At 36.0% G+C, this 20231-nt stretch overlaps 1 protein-coding gene across 2 annotated transcripts in view; it reads left to right on the top strand.

Annotated features, from left to right (window-relative positions):
- The window catches only part of FCHSD2 (FCH and double SH3 domains 2), a 294045-nt gene that overhangs the window by 129183 nt on the left and 144631 nt on the right, over positions 1 to 20231 (top strand). For both annotated transcript variants that reach the window (XM_027083298.1, XM_027083297.1), the window contains exons 5-7: positions 3221 to 3365; positions 15241 to 15374; positions 19450 to 19504. In XM_027083298.1, the coding sequence (XP_026939099.1) occupies positions 3221 to 3365; positions 15241 to 15374; positions 19450 to 19504 (334 nt within the window). The remainder of the gene's footprint in view (positions 1 to 3220; positions 3366 to 15240; positions 15375 to 19449; positions 19505 to 20231) is intronic.

Below are 20231 nucleotides of genomic sequence, written 5' to 3'. Positions count from 1 at the left end.
ATCCTAAAGGGAGTGAGTGGAAACAAGAGGTGTTGGTCAGAGATTAGATGATTGGTATTAGAGCAGAGGGGTAGTTATTGTTAATGGCAAAGTTTAGGTTATGACCATGAGAGTACTATTTCCTGGTGAATAGCTGTAGAAAAATTTCACAACCTCTCCAAGCCTTACTTTTTCTCCTCTGCAAAATGAGGATAATGCCTACTTTACAAAGTTGTCATGAGGATTAAATGATATGACAGATGTAAAATACATGACATAGTGCCTAGCATGAGATAGGTTCTTAAAAGAATTTTCTTCTTTTCTTATATAATTTTGAGCCTCATTTCCTGACCTGAGCAGAATAACAAAGTACCATAAATGCTTGATACATTTCCTTATGTTTCAAAATTATATATATGAAGCCTAGTGAAATAAAATTTTTAGAAAATCACTCTATAACCCATTATTATTTTTTCACAATTGGAATGAAAAACACCACTGCCATTGGAACTACCACTATTGTGTTAACAAGAAGTACTTCTATTGCTTCTACAATTCTGTGACTATTACTATTTATTCATTTAAAAGAATCTGTGTGGCAAGAATTTTCACATCATTTTCATTTAATTGTTAAAATAGCCCTGTGAGCTGCATGATGCTGGTATTTTTGTTATTTTTCCATTTGCCAGTTGAGGAAATGAAAGTATAGTGAGATGTGCTACGTACGATTATATTGGTTAAACTAGAACTTGAACCCAGGTCTTCTGACTGACTGGTAACCGAATTTTGTGAGTTTCATGGTGTGTCATTGTTGTGAATATGTTTGCCTGCTATTTATTTGTCTGCTAGTCTCTAAAGATCTCTTTTTAAACTCTGTAATGAAAGGATTTTTCTTTTTGTTGTACAGTCCTCATAATTTATACATTCATCCATTCATTCATTTTTTTTCATTCAACACATACTGATTATAACCTTTCTAATGGTTAGGCCATGTGCTAGGCCCTAGAAATAGCAATACAATTGTGAGAAAGACATGTACCCTTTATGAAACTTTTACTATAGTGAGAGGGACAAACATTAACAATTAACATAAAAATATTTATAATTGAAGGAATAGTAGTAGAACCATGTGAACAAATAACAGGGAGGGACTTGATTGAGTCTGTGCATTGGCTTGGTGGTGATCCTGAGACTTCCCTGAGGAAGTTACGTTTAAGTTGAGGTTTGAAGGATGAGCAACAGTCAACTAGATGAAGAGGGAAAAGGAAAAGGGTGCTACCTAAGGGGCGAGCATAGTTTCCTCCTTATTCCCCTCCTCTGTCCTTCCTTCTTTCCTTTATTCCTTCCTTCCTTCGGATTACAATTCATAATTGTCCTTGCTCATTTTCATTATGATTTAAAAATGTGTATTAAGTATAAATTAATAATTGCAAAACATAGTACTGAATTTTTCTCTCGGTGCGTTCTCTGAGAAAATCAATTATCTGGACTGCTTAGGAGGTTCTGTGGTGAGTTTACATTCTAGATTCCATTGGTAGTCATGCATTAAGGTCATGGAGGACATTAATTTTGCTGGGTTTTTATTCCAGTTTTATTGAAAAATAATTGACATATATCACTGTATAAGTTTGAGATGTACAACATGATGGTTTGATTTACATATATTGATAAAATGATTACCACAATAGGTTTAGTTAACATTTATTACTTGTATTCATTTTGCTCTTCTTAAGCCCATCATTGCTTTTATGCTGACAGTTTTTGGTGGCACAACACACTGACTCTTTTTTCCAAAGGGAAAGTAATATACCTCTGCTTAAATAAGTGAATATTTCCATCGAAACTGATGTATTTGGTGTATTACAAACTACTAATCCATTACACAAACTATTCCCTTGGTTGAGAAGTGCAGTTTCAAGTTTTTTTTAGTTCCAAGTAGGATGGAGACCCAGGCAAATTTTCTTTTTCTTGTTTTCACACTGTCATCCATTGACCCACAGCTAGCATTTTATGTAGCACACGGTCCCATACATTGCTATAGTAGGAAATCCACGTGACACAAGAAGGGAAATCTTAGGAGATGGATATTATAATCTATCAGTGCAAGTATCTCTTTTTAACAAGGTACCATTCACTGTTATGGTAAGTTATAAAATATGTTTATAACTAGCTTAGGAGCATGTTGGGACTGACTAAGGCATTTAGCAAAGCAGAAGAGAAGGTTTGAAAAAGGAAGTTGACTACAGAAAGCAAAGGATGAATAATTCTTTGACTTTACCAAAAGATTTCTGAGAGCACATTTATCAAGTAAAGGTGATGGGACTTGCTTGGAATGACTCCAGGCCGCAACGTGATGCTGGCGAAGCATTATTACAACAGAGAAACAGATGTAGAGCAATGATACCATAGACTTCTTTTCTCTAACAAATAGACTTCTCAAGAACATAAGCAGTTGTTCATGATTTTTTTTCCAGCACATCAGTTTCTGTAAGAGAGCAATATAATATGGTTGAAAGAAAATGTACTTTAGAGGTATTCGTCTGTATCTCAGTATTGCCACACTCTATTGTGATCTAGAGTGATCCTCTAAATCAGCGGTCCCCCCCCCCCATCACCGGGCCGCACAGCAGGAGGTGAGCGGCGGGCGGGCGAGCTAGCAGAGCTTCATCTGCTGCTCCCTGTCGCTCACATTACCACCTGAACCATTGCTCGCATTACCGTCTAAACCATATTCCCCCCTCTCGCCCCCCGTCTGTGGAAAAATTGTCTTCCATGAAACCAGTCCCTGGTGCCAAAAAGGTTGGGGACTGCTGCTCTAAATCTATCTGAGCCTCAGTTACCTCATCTGTAAAATCAGGAAAATAGCATAATGAAATAATGAAACTTGATATTCATAATGATACTCCTGAAACAGTGAAAGGCCTGGAAAGTCTGAAGTATTCACTAATTTTTATAGTGTTAGCTTTGTCTAGAATTGTAATCCTTGTATCACTTTACTCCAGTATCAAGAATAGCTAGTGAATCAAAATAGCCCATTGTCAAGCTATAGAGGAATAGAGTGTATTCCAAGTTTCTACTTGTTACATATGCTAAAAATACTACTACCTATGAACCAATATAAATACACTTTAAACTATAAAGAAAACATTTATTTTGTCAGTGCTAGCCAGTGAGCAAAAGGTTAGACAACTTATTCTTCCTTTCCTCTGCCTAATACTTTTCTGTCCCTCTTTGAATTTAGGAGCATGTATCCTGTTTGGAAATCTTTTCTCGAGGGAACAATGCAGGTAGCCCAGTCTCGGATCAATATATGTGAAAACTATAAAAACTTCATTTCTGAGCCTGCAAGGACAGTGAAAAGCCTAAAAGAACAGCAACTAAAAAGGGTATCGTTTCTATTTGTTCTTTTCTTGTATGCATTTTAATATCTCACTGCTACATTTATAATCTACAAGATTATGTTAAATTGCATTGTACACTTTGAGTTTTTCTATATGGTCCAAATGTTTCTGATTTTAACATGGATTTTCTGATTTCAACATGTTCCTTCTAACTACTGTATTTTATTAACTGACAAAGGTGAGTGTAATTTGAATCTGTGGACATTCTGAAAGCTCAATAAACACTTCTTACAAATATTTTTCAGCTTAACTCAAGTAAATAGATTTACTTAGTTTGGTGTATATTAAAATAGTTACAGTGTTGTTAATCCCACTAAGTCTTGAGAAAATTGGTCTTAGTTTCAACTTGATCCATTTTGAATAATAATTTAAAGGAAGTTGACACATTGTTACTGAGTCTAAGCTCGCTATGCTGGCTACACACGGTACAGGCCAGTAAGGAATGGCGACTTTATTCGGAAAGCTGGCAGACTGAGAAGATGGCAGACTAATGTCTCAAAATAACCATCTTATCAGGGTCTGGATACCACTTTCTTTTATAGAACAGAAAGCGGGAAGAGGTGAGGAAGTAAAGTGAAAAGGGGTGTTAGTTTTGCCTGGCTTGGCCAGCATTGGGGAGGGGATGGGTTAATTTCTTCTTTTCTGAAGCCACTCACAGGTGGGCCGGGTCAGATAGTTTCCTTGTGAGCTGAACAAAGGCACTTTAGTTTAACTTTCTGGCAGAGGGTCAGGGTTCCCTGAGGCAGGCCATTATGTATGATTATAATAACAAAAGCAACGAAAAGCAAAGGTTAAAGTCAAAGAAACAGATCCAACATGGAGTCAAAATTGGCTCTTCCCTGTTACCATATCTTGACCATATATAGCAAACTTATTACCAAAAATGGTTTACTCTAAAGTTTAGCTATATAGGTTACAAAAAGTTTTTAAATAGATCTGTTTCTTTGTACAGAATTTTAAAATTCATAGAAAAAATCGTTACTAAATGTGATTTTTATGAAAAGCTTGCTATTGAAAGTAGGTGATTGAATTATGTCCTTTTAGGAAAGGACACAGTTTTACAAAATTAGAGATTATCATGATGCCTAATAAGCAATTAAATTTTTCTTATAGAAGTATTAATACTTTAGAAAATATTAAAGTGATTATTTAAGGAAATAACATTTCGCAAGCCATCCATTGTTTTGATTCTAATTGTCCTTTGGATTATCACTACTTTTTTACAAACAAAAACAAAAAAAACCTAATCTTCCTTACGACTTTAGTAGCATGAAATCAATATGTTAAATGTATCTCTTTCACGCACTCACGTAGTATCAGTGGGTTTTAACATATTTGTTTAAGAATGCCTCAGTTTTATCTTTGCTCAAAATTATCTTTCAAAACAAACATAGCGAATAAACTACTGACCGAACATTGCTTTCTAATGGAAGAAAAAGCATTTTGTGTGTGTGTGTGTGTGTGTGTGTGTGTGTGTGTGTGTGTGTGTCCATCAGTGCCTGCAGAGAGAGGGTGGGAGACAGAGGTAGAGAGTTGATACTACTTCCTAAATGGGAGGAAATACGATGTTTCAAATAGCCAATGCATTCACCAAATGTAATTGAATTATTGGAAGTTCTACATTTCTCAGTATAGAAATTTTTTTTTTTTTTGGTTGCACCATGTGGCATGTGGGATTTCAGTTCCCCAACCGGGGATCAAACCCACACCCCCTACATTGGAAGGGCTGAGTCTTAACCACTGGACCACGAGGGAAGTCCCAATATCAGAATATTTTGAAAGAGTTAAAACCATTTGTGCTCTTCTCTGACCTGAATTTAACTAACATTCCTGGGCAAAGATGTTAAGAATGTTTGGTGAGCTTTGACAAGTCCTTATATCTGTGAATTAACTTATATTATAGCTGATAATAATGGCGTTTGTTTAAGCAGTTGTTAAACACTAAGTACATATTGAGCATACCTGTCAGGACTCTGAAATTACAAATGACAGAAACTTACTTCAAACTGGCTTAAGCCGAGAAGAGAATGTATAACTAAACATTTTAGCATGGATGGAATCCAGGCAGGGGTGGATCCAGGTCCTCAAATGATGACATTAGAATTCAGTCTTTCTTCCCATCCATTAGCTCTGCTTTTCCCAGTGGCTTCATTCTTTAGCAACTCTCTCTATGTGGTGCCCCCCAAAGTGCTAGATTTACAAATATCAAAGCTAGCAATCCTACATTTTCCACTTTCCCCAAAGTACTAACAAAACTACCAGAATTAAGGCTCATCAACTTATCTTGGGTTACAGAGGTTACAGTCTTCATGCAAACTACATGGACTAAAAATGGGAAAAGATGATTTGCCAAAGGGAAATTGAGATAGGTTCCCAATGGAGCAAGAAAAGCAACACATAGCCACAACTATTGGCTTCTCCAGTTGTACTTCCCAAACTTTACAAACAAATTGACTCCACATAGGATCAGAAATCATCTATTTTTCTTCCTGTACTTCTCCAACCCTTCCTCCCCACGCTTTTTTTTTTTTTTTGCTTATATTTGGATAATCTTATATTTTATTTTCTTCTTTTTTATTTTAGTGTGATAAGAACACTTAACATGAGATCTACCCTCTTAACAGATTTTTAAAGTGTACAATACAGTATTTTTGTACAGATGATCTCTAGAACTTGCTCATTTTGTATAACTGAAATTTTGTACCTGTTGGTTAACAGCTCCCTCCTTCCTTTTTTTCCAATCCCTGACAACTACAATTCTATTCTTTGCGTCCATGAGTTTGATTATTTTAGATACTTCATGTAAGTGGGATCATGCAATATTTGTGCTTTTGTGACTGACTTATTTCATTTAGCATAATGTCCTCCAGGTTCATCGATGTTGTTGCATGCATAGGATTTCCTTCTTTTTTAAGGCTGAATAATATTCCATTATATATATATGCCACATTTTTTAATACATTCATGCATTGATGCACATTTTGGTTGTTTCCATATTTTGACTTTTGTGAATAGTGCTGCAGTGAACATGGGAATGCTAATATTTCTTTGAGATCCTGATTTTCCTTCTTTTGGATAAATACCTAGAAGTAGGATTGCTGGATCATATGGTAGTTCTTCTTTAATTTTTTGAGGAACCGCCATACTGTTTTCCATAACAGCTGCACCATTTTGCATTCCCACCAACAGTGCACAACAGTTCCAGTTTCACTACAACCTTGTCAGTGTTTGTTGTCATTTGTTTTTTTCGTAATAACCATTCTAACAGGTGTGAGGTAATATCTCATTGTGGTTTTGATTTGCAATTTCCCTGGTGATTAGTAACATTGAGTAATGTTACACTTTTTGTTATCAATTTTCCTCTGTTAGCTTTTTAATTTTATAATCTTGTTATTCTTTTAGTAATTAACTTAGAGATTCCAGTATGCCTTTCTGACTTACTATAATTTACCATGAATTGGCACTTTTACTGCTCTCCAAACTTTACTCTAAATTAACTTATTAAAGTCTAATGTGAATTAGTATTTTAGTACCTCATGAACAATATAAAAATGTTTTAATAGTATAATTCCATTTTCCTCCCCGTTATGACTTTTGTGCTGTTAGGCCTTTTGACTCTGTCCATGTCTTTTGTACTTTTTCCACGTTTTCTGTATTAATACCCTTTTTTCTCTCTGCACTTCGGTCTGAATGTTTTCCACTGATATCTTGCAGCTAATTAGCACTCTGTTCTATTTCTTTTTTTTCTTTTAATTTGTTTTGATTGATTGAAGTAGAGTTGATTTACAATGTTTTGTTAGTTTCAGGTATACAGCAAAGTGATTCAGTTTTATTTTTTTTTCAGATTATTTTCCATTATGAGTTATTACAAGATATTGAATATAGTTCCCTATGCTGTCCAGTAAATCCTTGTTACTTAACCATTTTATATATAGTAGTTTGTATCTGTTAATCCCATACTCCTAATTTATCCCTTCTCCCCTCCCTTTTCTTTTTGGTAACCATAAGTTTGCTTTCTATATCTGTGAGTCTGTTTCTTTTTGTATATAGATTCATTTGTATTATTTTTTGGATTCCACATATAAGTGATATCATACAATATTTGTCTTTCTCTGGCTTACTTCACTTAGGATGGTATTCTCTAGGTCCATCCATGTTGCTGAAAATGGCAATATTTCATTATTTTTTATGGCTAAATTATATTTCACCATGTGTGTGTATACCACCCCTTTTTTAAAAAAAAATTTTTATTGGAATATAATTGATTTACAATATTGTCTTAGTTTCTGCTGTACAGCAAAGTGAGTCAGTTATACATACATGTATAACCACTCTTTTTTAGATTCTATTCCCATATAGGTCATTACAGAGTATTGAATAAAGTTCCCTGTACATGCCACATCTTCTTAACCCAATTGTCTGTTGATGGGCACTTGGGTTGTTTTTGTGTCTTGCCTATTGTATATAGTTCTACTATGCTGTTCTGCTATTTTTAATTTGCTTTTAAAACTTATCTTTTGGAATCTCAGTATATTTTTCAGTTCTGAAATTTTTATTTGATTAAAAAAAATGGAGTCCATGTTTCTGGTGCAATTCTCCATGTTTTTTCTTTATCATCTTAAATGTGTCACTCCTAATCTCTGTTTCATAATTCCACTATCTGAATCACTATAGGTCTCTTTTTATCATTTACTGTTTCTTTGTTTGTTTTTGGTTATTTGGGTCTACTGGTTTAGTAGGCCTCACAGTCCTACTGTGGATAAAAATTATAGAGGCTCTGGAAGATGTTTTCTATTTCCAAAGAGAGTTAAGTTTTCTAACAGGCAGATAGAATGCTGTCAGATCGCCTTGATTGTGTTAGGGTCTGGTTTTAGGCTTTTTAGTCTGGTCTATTTCACTTATGTCCTTATTCCTGGGGTCTTACCTGAAAGTTTGGGGTGCTTACCAAAGCATTTCTACTTTGATAAGACTTGAACTCCAACCTTTGTCTTCTCAACATCATGTAGCTTCTCTGATCCCTCTGTTCACTGCTCAGCTCATTAGCCTTTCAGCTACTGTTCTTTCCTGAATTTGTTGGAATTTCACTACACACATGCCATTTAGAAGTCAACTGATGACTCAGGGAAAGTGCATGCAGATTTTTGGATTTGCTTCTCTGTAGTACCCTTCTTTCCAGGTCTAGCCTCTCAAGTTCCTGCTCTTTGGGCATCCACAAACTCCAACCTCTGTTTCCATAGTCTAGTAAAAAACCACTTTGTGTTTATATCTTACATCTCTGTGCCATGATTCAACAATTGCCCTAAGAAGAAAAGTCAAGGTAAATGCAGAGTTTACCTAGCTGTGCTCTGTTCTTCCAGATATCACAGTCCCTTCAGTCCAGCTTGTATTGCTGTTGTTTAATGCTGGCTATTTCTAAAAATCTCTTTTGTCTGACTTTTACAGTTTCTAGACTATAGGAAGATAGTCTAAAACAACTTGTTCTGTCATGATCACAACCGATTTTGACTTAAAATTCTCCCTCAGTAACATTTTCTAATTGAGGTATAATATTTATAATATAAAATTTTATAATGTATATAAAATTTATAATAAGTTTGAGGTGTACAACGTAATGATTCAAAATTTTTCTAGATTATATTTCATTTATAGTTATTATAAAGTACTGGCTATATTCCCTACACTGTACAATATATCCTTATAGCTTATTTATTTTATACATTGTTTTTTGTACCTCTTAATTCCGTACCCCCTCTCTTGCCCCTGCTCCCTTCTCTCTCCCCACTGGTAACCAGTAGTTTGTTCTTTATATCTGTGAGTCTGTTTCTTTTTCGTTGTATTCACTAGTTTGATTTATTTTTTAGATTGTACATATAAATGTTAACATACAGTTTTTGTCTTTCTCTGTCTGACATTTCACTAAGCGTAATACCCTCTAAGTCCATCCATGTTGTTGCAAATGGCAAATTTTCATTCTTTTTAATGGCTGAGTAGTATTCCATTGTGTGTGTGTGGCATGTATATGTGTACATATATATATATGTGTATGCCACATCTTCTTTACCCATTCATCTGTTGATGGACACTTAGGTTACTTCCATATCTTGGCTATTGTAGATAATGCTACTGTGAACATTGAGGTGCGTGTATCTTTTTGAATTAGTGTTTTCATTTTCTTTGGACATATACCCAAGAGTGGAATTGCTGGGTCATATGGTAGTTGTACTTTTAGTTTTTTGAGGAACCTTTATACTGTTTGCCACAGTGGCTGCACCAGTTTACATTCCCAACAACAGAGTACAGGGTTCCCTTTTCTCCACATCCTTGCCAACATTTGTTATTTGTGGTATTTTTGATGATAGTTGTTCTAACAGATGTGAAGTCATATCACATTGTGGTTTTGATTTGCATTCTTCTGATGACTAGTGATCTTGAATATCTTTTCATGTGCCTGTTGGCCATCTGTATTATCTTCTTTGGAAAATTGTCTATTCACATCTTCTGCCCATTTTTGTAATCGGGTTGTTTTTTTGATATTGAGTTGTATGAATTGTTTATATATTTGAATTTTAACCCCTCTGTAAATTTTTTTTGAAGTCTTTGTTGAATTTGTTACAATATTGCTTCTGTTTTATGTTTTGGTTTTTTGGCCGTGAGGCATGTGGGATCTTAGCTCCCCCTCCAGGGATCGAACCCACACCCCCTGCATTGGAAGGTGAAGTCTTAACCACTGGACCACCAAGGAAGTCCCCCCTCTGTAACATTTTAATGGTCATGTTCTTTTTAAATTTTTCTCTACTTCATCAGTTTTCTTTTATAATATTGGGGATAATTTTAGATACAATTATAAAGCGTCTGACCGTTGTGAAGATTATAATGAGAATTATATCATGGCTTTTTCTAAATCACTTTCTGTATGCTGACATTTGCTTATAAACCAAAACAAGAGCCACAATAATCTATGGCTTTTTAAAATTTAATCTATTCTCTTTTTTTAAATTGAGTTAAAATTGACATATTTCAGGTGTACAATGTAGTCATTTGATATTTGTGTATATTGCAAAATGATCACCTCAATAAGTCTAGTTAACATTTGTCGTTCTTATATTAAACTAGCTGTGCTTTTATCCATATCTTTCTCATTTATACTAGAGTTTACCTTCCTTGAAATAATTGGGACTCACATTTGTATGATACTTTAGAGTTTGTAAACAGCTACCATATCCATTATAGTCTCATTTGATTCTCATGACAACCTGTTAGATTTGTAAATATTATTATTTTTCAAATGATGAAACTGAGGCTAAGAATGTTAGAGAGACTTAGGTAGTAAATTATTGAGCAAGAACTTGAATATACTACTTCCTAATTCCAAATCGTATTCAATCCTTTAAAAATACTTGGAGTTTAATGTTTAAATAGGCTTACAGAAAAATATATACAACTTCTTTACCTCAGTAGACTATTTATAGATGTTCCCTACTCCTTTACCTAATTAGTTTTTACAGTAGTTTTAATTAATACATGGATAATTTGTTTTAGGATATCCTGTTTTCTACATCCTCTATTTCCTAATTAATTGTTAATGTTTCTATACAAGCTTTATGTTTATTATTTTTTACTTCTGAATAAATTTTTCATTTACTCTGCTTTATTTAGTCATTCTTCTGTTTTATTACCACTAAGGTAATAAAAGTTAACTTTTTTAAAAGTTATTTTCTTTTCTTTTTTTTTTTTCTTTTTCTTTCTTTTTGGGCGCACAGTGCGGCATTTGGGATCTTAGTTCCCTGACCAGTGATTGAACCTGCACCCCCTGCAGCTAAAGCACGGAGTCTTAACCACTGGATCACCGGGGAAGTCCCAAAAGTTATCTTCTTAGGATGAATTTCCAGGACAGGACTGCTGGGTCAGAGGATGTACTAGTTTGTAGTCCTTCAATGTATTGGTCCAAGTTACTTTTATTTTTATTTGTGTCTTCAAGTTATTAGCAAGTCTATCTGTCCTAGTATCTGTCATACTCAGGAATCATACTTTTAATTTCTTTACTAGGATCCTGAATTTTAATATCCAAGTTTGTCATTTTGTATGATCCCTTAGCCCTAATGTACACTTACACATCCATTTCTCTGTCTGCTCAGTGCTGATAACTCTTGGGAAAGAGCTGGGCATATATCACATCAAGACTTTTCTTAACGTAGTTATTATTAAGCTTGTTTTTAAGTATATGACTTAATCCACCTCAGAAAAATGGATTTATACAGAAGAAACTTACTTTAAAAGTTGGAAAGGAAGTCCTGTTCCTTTGCAAATTAAGTTTGATGACTTTTATTTAATAAATATGTTTGATATTTTGTTATGTGCAGGCATTTTCCTTTGAAGAAGAACCCAGCTTACTCTCACTTGAAACAGTTCACCTGGGTGATGGAAACATTTGGTTGTCGTTTTAATGAATGCTAGGGAAGAAAGGATCACAAGAGATCTCTTCAGTGTGCACACAGGCTATCTCTAATACTGTTTGATAAACAGTATCTTAGAAACTTATGTAAAGGGAAAAAGCAAGTAGGAATAGAATCAACCAGAGTTTTCTGATGAGATTTTTGAGAAATCCTTTTAAAGATATGAACTGTCACAAAATTCATCTGATATTGTGGCACATATAGAAAGTAATTTAATTTAATAACCTTTTACAAATGAAAATGAATTAAGTAATCTCTATAAGATGTTTGGTTACCCGAGACTAAGGATAAATGTCCTTTAAAGGGTAGGGATATAAGGAGTGAGTGACTGTGTGTTTATGTTTCTGTGTGTGTGTGTGTGTGTGTGTGCACACGCATGTGTGCATGCATGTGTGCTCATGTACAGGTACCCATGGTGTTCACTTTGTGTGAATATACTGAGATCCTATCCACATGGTTTGCAGTCCTCAGGAAAACCTTTGTCCTACTGTGTTTCGTTTCCTCTCAAAATATTCAAATTAGCAGACCCTTTCTTAATATTGCTTAATATCACCCTGGGACTCTTGGGCTTCCCTTCATTGATTAGTTTTATGAGGCCAAGTTTCATTGTTTTGGATGAACATTTTGGATGTAGATACCTTACACCTGACTCCTCTTTTAAATAATTCATTCCATTTGCCCATTAAACACAGTTGTGTTTTTTCAGACCATGCCCCAGTTCCTAGTTATTAATATCTAATTGTAGCCATGGAGCATTCTTTCAGCTCTTCACACATGCAAACATGGCATTATTGGGATGTTTAGCACTTCTCTATGGGAGTGTCAGGTTGTCACGGTATTATTTAGTAAATAAGAGATTTGTTTATGATAAGGGCTATTAAAAATTAAAGATTTGTTGCAAGATAAAAGCTTACTATTTTAGTATGTCTATATAATGAAACATTATTCAGCCATAAAAAGGCATGAAGAATTAGTACATGATACAACATAGATGAACCCTGAAAACATTATGCAAAGTGATAAAAGATGTATAAGGCTATGTATTATATGATTCCATTTAAACAGAATGTCTGGAATAGGAAATTTATGAAGACAGAAAGTAGAGTAGTGGTTGCCAGGGGCTAGGGGGTAGGTGGAAATGGGAGTGACTGCTAATGGGTATGGGGTTTCTTTTTAGGGTGATGAAAATATTCTGGAATGAGACAGAGGTAATGGTTGTACAACCTCGTGAATATCCTAAAAACCACTGGGGTTTGTGAGTTATATGTCAATTCTTTTAAAGCTTACTATTTTAAGATAAAGTAACTCTGTGTGAAACCTTAAAAACATGGTTATCACAAAACTAGGGTACATACTATAATGGATTACATGGTAAATTCACTGTATGACTTTGGGTAAGTTGCTTAACCTCTTTAAGTCTGTTTCTTCATCTTAAAATTGGACTAATATGAATACTTTTATCACAGAGTTGTTTTGAGGACTAAATGTGATGTAATACCTATAAAGTGCCGGACTTAGTGTATTGTGTTTGTGCAGTGCACATAGGGAGTCTTCTTAAATGTAACTAAACATTCAGACTCATGAGTATCGTAGGCCACACCTGGCATGAGGTTTACTTAGAAGGACATTAGGACAGGGAACACAGTTAAGCAGCAGGGCGGCATCCTGCATTAGTAGAATTAGTTCTCCCACCAGTATGCTTCAGTCTACATAGCTAATCAGAGTTATTCTGTTTAGTCCCCAGGCGACAGGTCTGGGACAAGGAAATGAGACTCACATGTGCAGGGGTAGCCGCAGACTCTAAAGGAGAGGAAAACCTTTTATTACAGCTCTATAGACAGAGCTTCCAAGGTCCCTGCAAGGGACATGTCCAGATACAGGAATCACCATACTCACAGAAGCCCAAAACCAAGACTTCTCCATCAAATATTTGTAGTTCATTTGTAGTTTCTCCCAAGTTGATGTAATTTACCCATCAGGTAAATTCATATTTATACGTAGTGTTGCTGAATAACCCAGTTGACGTTGTGTCTTAGTCAGGTTTCTGTTGAAACACAGGCCTTGGAAGTTAAGGGTCCAGTTTTCATGCAACGGGGAAAGAGGTGTTTTTTTGTTTTGTCTTGTTTTACCCTTTATTCACAGCCTGGCACTTATTAAGTGCTCAGTAAATGTACCCATAGGGAACCTTCCAGATCTCTCACTTCCTGTAAAGTAGTGAAACTCTAGCCTATATGTCACATGTCTAAGTTTATTTGTGCTTTATCCTTGCTTTTCTGATGTCCTTGTTCTATTCCACACTGCTCACCGTGGCAAAATAGTCCCTTACTTACCAATGTCTCTTCCTGCTTTGCTGTGTTTTTTCAGTCTGCATCATGCACTGAAGATGCTATTCCAGGCTCAGAAGTTTCTCAATGGGGGCTGCCCTGAACTGGCCTCAGACTGGTGAAACTTCTCAGTGGTTTGTTTCAAACTGGGGAAAATAATTCCCCCTTTGGATATCCAGAAGGGTCCCAAAGCAGTGTTACTTTGGCCCCATTGTGTTATAAGAGTTTATTTGTTAAGTATTTCTTTAAGTTATTATGTCTGTCTCTTCTCCTAGAATCTGTATGTGTATCCAAAGAGTTGAGTTGGGGATAGTTTTGAGTAATAATTGTTATGTGGTACCCAGGTTTCTTGCTTCTCTCCTTCATCTTGGGCTTATCCTGTCAGACTCCTCAGATTTCTTATTTATTTATATTTTTGGCTGTATTGGGTCTTCGTTTCTGCGCGCGGGCTTTCTCTAGTTGTGTGGAGTGGGGGCTACTCTTCGTTGCAGTGCGCTGGCTTCTCACTGGGGTCGTTTCACTTGTTGCGGACCACAGGCTCTAGGCACATGGGCTTCAGTAGTTGTGGCTCGCGGGCTCTAGAGCGCAGGCTCAGTAGCTGTGGCGCATGGGCTTAGTTGCTCTGTGGCCAGACTTCTCAGATCTCAATCCTCCTTTCCCAGAAGTGAATCCTTCAGTACCCTTTGTACCATCAGTTCCCCAAACATATAGAGAAACTTTATTAATATTATGAAGATTACAGAATTGCTTTAATCTTTTGCCTTTATTGCTATGCTCCAACACTAAGAGCATTTTCACTGTTGCTCTTCTTATGCCTTAGCTTAATGTCAGTTATCAGCAGCACTCAGAGGTTATTTCTCAAAGCAGAGTTGTTAAGCAAACTGTGACACTATTCGATACATTACTTGAGATGGGAGTACCAGCTGTTCACTGTATTTCAGTTTGCAATTTGAAGGGTACTAAAAGTGCTGATTCTTCTCCTGGGTTTCCATCCTGAGGGCATAGTGCATAGTTCTTAGGGCAAACTCATTTTCTTTAAGCCTGAAGACTAAAATCATAATAATTGCACTTTGTATTTTACAGTGTGTGGACCAGTTGACAAAGATCCAAACTGAATTGCAAGAGACAGTGAAAGATTTAGCTAAAGGCAAAAAGAAGTACTTTGAGACTGAACAGATGGCTCATGCAGTACGAGAGAAAGCTGACATCGAGGCAAAGTATGTGTCTTAGCATTTCTGAAAAAGTGATTATACAAATAAATGTTATTTTTGCCAGTACTTTGTTTTCTGTTAATACAAGGCATAGAGTCATTCTTAGGTTATATTGGTTTCATTGGACCTATAAATGTTACATACTTGAGATCAAATTTTCTTTTATATTAGTTGATTTTTATTTAAATTAATGTAAGCAAAATGGGAATATTTGATCAGTCAGTTTTCACATTAAATTGAATTTTGAAAAGGAAAGAAGACAGATGATCATGGTATGGGAAGCTTAGCAGAAGTCTGGTTGAAGTTGCTATGGTGTCTAAATATCAGGGTTTTAGAGCCTCAATTTTCTCATGCCAGAGTAAATCAGTTGTAGTCGAAAATCCTTGATCCTCAGTATGCCTTTGAAGGACTATGGACGCATCAAGTGAGTAAGACCACTGACCTCAGTATAGAAACCTTGCCCCAGAATTTCTCTTATATGAAGTTCTAACGTATATAATTTTTAATGTATGCTTTAGGAACTGTGTGTGAATTTTACTTTCAATGTATGTAAATTAAAAGTCCTTTATTTTGAGAATAATTAGGAAAAGAAGGAACTGGCAGTTTATAACAAAGAAATGCAAAGCTAGCAGTAGAGATTTTTGCAATGACAACTTGAGGAAAGATGAAAATTTTTTAAGAAAAAATAAACCTGTGTTATAGAATGGGATTCTGAAGATGTCTCTGAGGAAAGGTGAGACTCCCGTTCGGTGAGCTCACTGATGGAAAATGTAGGAGTTTGAACGCCTAGTCATGAAATCAGAAAGGTTATGAACACTTGTACAGACTAGGAAGGAGTCAGGGTTGTCTTTCTAATATACTTTTTTATCTGCAGGAAATTAAGCAATCTCATAGGCATCTTGTGAAAATTTAGGGGCTCCTGGAAAGTTTATTTTGTCCCAAGGGATGTCCCAAATGAATACTCATAAAGTGTTTAATGTTACTGAAAAACATATTTAATATTTCCCTAACTTAGTTTATCTTTATTATTTTATTTTTATAAGCATACAAATATTTCCTGTACTTTCATAGAGTCAGTGAACCCATCTTCCCAGTTAGACCTGAAGTTTTTAGATTAGGTGCTTTCCGTTAGGAATATCCTTTCATGGTGGTTCTTAAGAACTTGTTTTTTAAAATGCTCAGGGATTCTAGAACAGAGAATTGACAGATTTGTAGAGCATATATAAGTACCTACTTTAGCCAAGGTCCACAGGGTGAAAATGAGGACAATTGTGGGGCTGTTCCTGAGAAGTGTGGATTTGACAGGGTCTAATTCACAGGTGCTGATAACAAGAAACTGCCTTCAAATATAGCCCAGATTCAAAGGGGATACAGCAAATTAGACATTTAATTCAATGTGTAACTTTTCTGGAAAATTAATTCTACAACAGAGAGAGAAATGCCTCTTTATCTTAATTCACTCACTAAGTGTTTATTGAATGATTACTCTATATCGGGTACTATGGATACAGAGATGAGGTAGATAAGTTTTGCCCTCAAGAAGTTTAAAGCCTAGAATTAAAAACAAACGTGTTTTAAAGTAGATTTATGATTTGTTTATTCACGGTAAACTTAAAGAAGTTAAGTACCTAAAGTCACTCACCTAGTAATTAATTTATTTTAGTAGTTGTGTGAAAACACTTTTATGTAAGCATAGAAAATAGATTATTTTGCCTAATGAAAAAGGAAACCTTTATAGAAAAAAGTGATGTTTGGACACAGTTCTGAAGAATGGTTTTTCTAAGCAGAGATGAGGGCTTCCCTGGTGGCGCAGTGGTTGAGAGTCTGCCTGCCGATGCAGGGGACACGGGTTCGTGCCCCAGTCCGGAAAGATCCCACATGCTGCGGAGCGGCTGGGCTCCTGAGCCACGCGCGTCCGCAACCACAACCACAAAAAAAAGTTTGTAGTTAAGTCGAGATGAGAAGGAAGATCAGGAAGGGGAATGAAAACTGGGCTGTATATATTGGGTTGACCAAAAAGTTCCTTCGGGTTTTTCCGTAAGATGTTACGGAAAAACCCAACCGAACATTTTGGCCAACCCAATAGTTTTTTTATTTTTATTTTTTTGTGTGGTACGCGGGCCTCTCACTGTTGTGGCCTCTCCGGTTGCGGAGCACAGGCTCCGGACGTGCAGGCCCAGCGGCCATGGCTCACGGGCCCAGCCGCTCCGCAGCACGTGGGATCCTCCTGGACGGGGGCATGAACCCGTGTCCCCTGCATCGGCAGGCGGACTCTCAACCACTGCGCCACCAGGGAAGCCCTAACCCAATAGTTTTGATAGGTGATTTGACAGATAGAGATGTGTACATTAGGAGAGAGCATAGAAGGAAGGATACAGTTTGAAGGGATGGCTGAGTTCCACTTTGAATATGTATGTTCTGATAAATATGTGGGACCGTGGGGATTTGGTAGAGGGTTATATATCTGACTCTCAGATGAGAATTTGGGCCTGAAGATCTTGCTTTGGGGGTCAGTTGCATATCAGATGATAGTTAAAGAGATGAAAAAAATCATATATAAAATGAGATGAGAAGTTGAGTTTGGAAACCTAAGGAACATTAACATATGGAAGGTAGGTGAGGAAGAGGAGTATGTAATATGGTTCATTGTATGTATTTTGTTTGCTCTAGATAATAATCTTTGAGGGCAGGAACTGTATTATTTTACCTATTACTAGTACCTTCTTTATTACCACAAAAGGATTGTATGAGGATTAGAAAATGAAGCAGAAGCCAGAGATTTGAATCCTTATATTGGAAAATCCAGATGCAACTCAGACTATTTAGATAATGGCTACAAAAAAAGTCGAAATGAGTATACCCCAAACAGAGTCTTTCTTAACCCTGAACAAGCGCTCTCAGATTTTAAAGTCTGTGGCCTTTGCTTTTCTAGATCAAAATGAATAGGACCCCCATCAAATATGAATATGGCAAGGTAGAAAAATAGCAGGAGTCTCTTAGACCCAGCTTTTTTTTTAGTAGTGGAGTAGTTGGAATGCATGTTTGTACGTGCGTCCTTGAATGTTTCTCTCTTGCTAGAAAGTTGAGGGCTGCTTTTTCTGTCCTCACATTTGCTCTGCAGAGACTGGCTTGCTCTGTCTTCCAATACCAAACGGTCTGCAACTTTATTTCATATTATGGCATAGCTTCCAGCACATTCATTGACTTTTCCCATGGCAATCACCATGACACTGCAGTCAAGACAAACATTGCAGCTTCAGAAATTACTGGTTGTGGGGAATGTTGGTTGTTCCTTAGCATTTTTCTCCTTATGGTTCTCTCTAGTTGTTTGCATAAAGCCAAGATATTTTAATTACTGATTGTTAGATTATGGTTCCCCTCCCGAGCTGAGAGGGATTGAGGGAAATAAGGACACCAGAAAAGAGAAGCTTAAATAGAACAAAATCATATTAGGGCAGAAAGTCCAAGGGCTTTATCTCTGTGTTCTGAATACTATAGATATGTTAAGAGTGGAGGGAGCACATAGGCAGGCAGCCAAACAAGAAGAACTTTTAATGGGAGATGTGATGAAATTAAGGTCTTTGTAGAGCCTGGTCAGTATCATACAGTAGATTGCATTCCTGGCATTGGCACATTCGTGGCACATTCCTGGCACATGGCCCTGAAAGCCTGCTAATCTTTGTCTCCATAGGTTGGTTATCCATGGGCTTCTTTTAAGCTTCCTTGCGGAAATTAAAGTATGTGCAATTTTATGATACTGGGAATAATCTATAGTTTGTTGACTCTTGTTTATTAGGAGATACCAACATATTGGATTCGTCAAATTGTATTTTTGTCATTCAGGATATTTTAATTTTATTAATCCCACTATTTTCTGTTTCACCATGATATTAAATTCTTCCTGTAGTAAAATAAAAGAAAATAATCATTGCTTTTGGTTTTCCATTTATTTAGTTCTCTTTTAGAATAGTGTCACGGGGAAAGGTCACTTTTTTAAAAATTTAGTAATTATAATACTTAATCATTTTATTATGATGTAATTTGATAATCTTATTAACATACTTTTCTATTTTTATTATAGATCTAAACTTAGTCTTTTTCAATCAAGAATCAGTTTACAGAAGGCAAGTGTAAAGGTGAGTTTTTGAAAACTGTATTTCACAATTGAGAAACCTTAGCTTAAAAAAAAAAGAATTGGGCCTTTTGAGGGTGCAGTTCAATTATTTCCATCTGATTTCCATTTAGAGAAGCATTTTAAAGTCATTAGGGAAGAACTTTTTTCCCCAGTTCATGAGGGTTTTTCAACTAAGTGTCAGCACTTTGGATACTCCCTGCTTCTCAAGATTGCTTTAGAGATAAGTTTCTATACCTAACCTGCTTAGGTAGCCTGTTGTCTTCAACACTTAGTCCAAGAGACTTTAACAAGTCCATGGGCTTTAGAAAGCTCAATAAAATCCATTTCACTCAGATTTATACCTCTGAGCAGATATTTCGGGCCAGATGGAAGTGAATTTTTCCTGTGGGATCCTCAAGCTGTAGAATACCTGATAAATAAGCTTAGTGACCTACCTTTGTCTGCCTGGCTCCCAACTAGCATGCATTTCTTTTGGCACATTAGGGGGTGCTGATTTTTTTTCAAACTGTTTTCTAACTCCAGCAGATTTACCCAAGTCTTTGAAGATAAGGGACTTACTTAATTTGAGAACCTTTATCTTCCCATCATAATAAAATGAGCAAAACATTATGAAGTTCTCTCAAAAGCTTTGGAAATTCTTAAAGTGTAAATAACAAATATTTGAAAGCACTCTTACTGTGTCAAACAGTTCTAGTCACTGTTTATTTAATTCTTCAATAGTGTTGAAG

This window comes from Aethalodelphis obliquidens, unplaced genomic scaffold, assembly GCF_003676395.1.
Source record: "Aethalodelphis obliquidens isolate GAN/ISIS:26980383/991018 unplaced genomic scaffold, ASM367639v1 scaffold50, whole genome shotgun sequence".
Classification (NCBI taxonomy): domain Eukaryota; kingdom Metazoa; phylum Chordata; class Mammalia; order Artiodactyla; family Delphinidae; genus Aethalodelphis; species Aethalodelphis obliquidens.
This window is presented reverse-complemented; position numbering and strand designations above follow the sequence as displayed.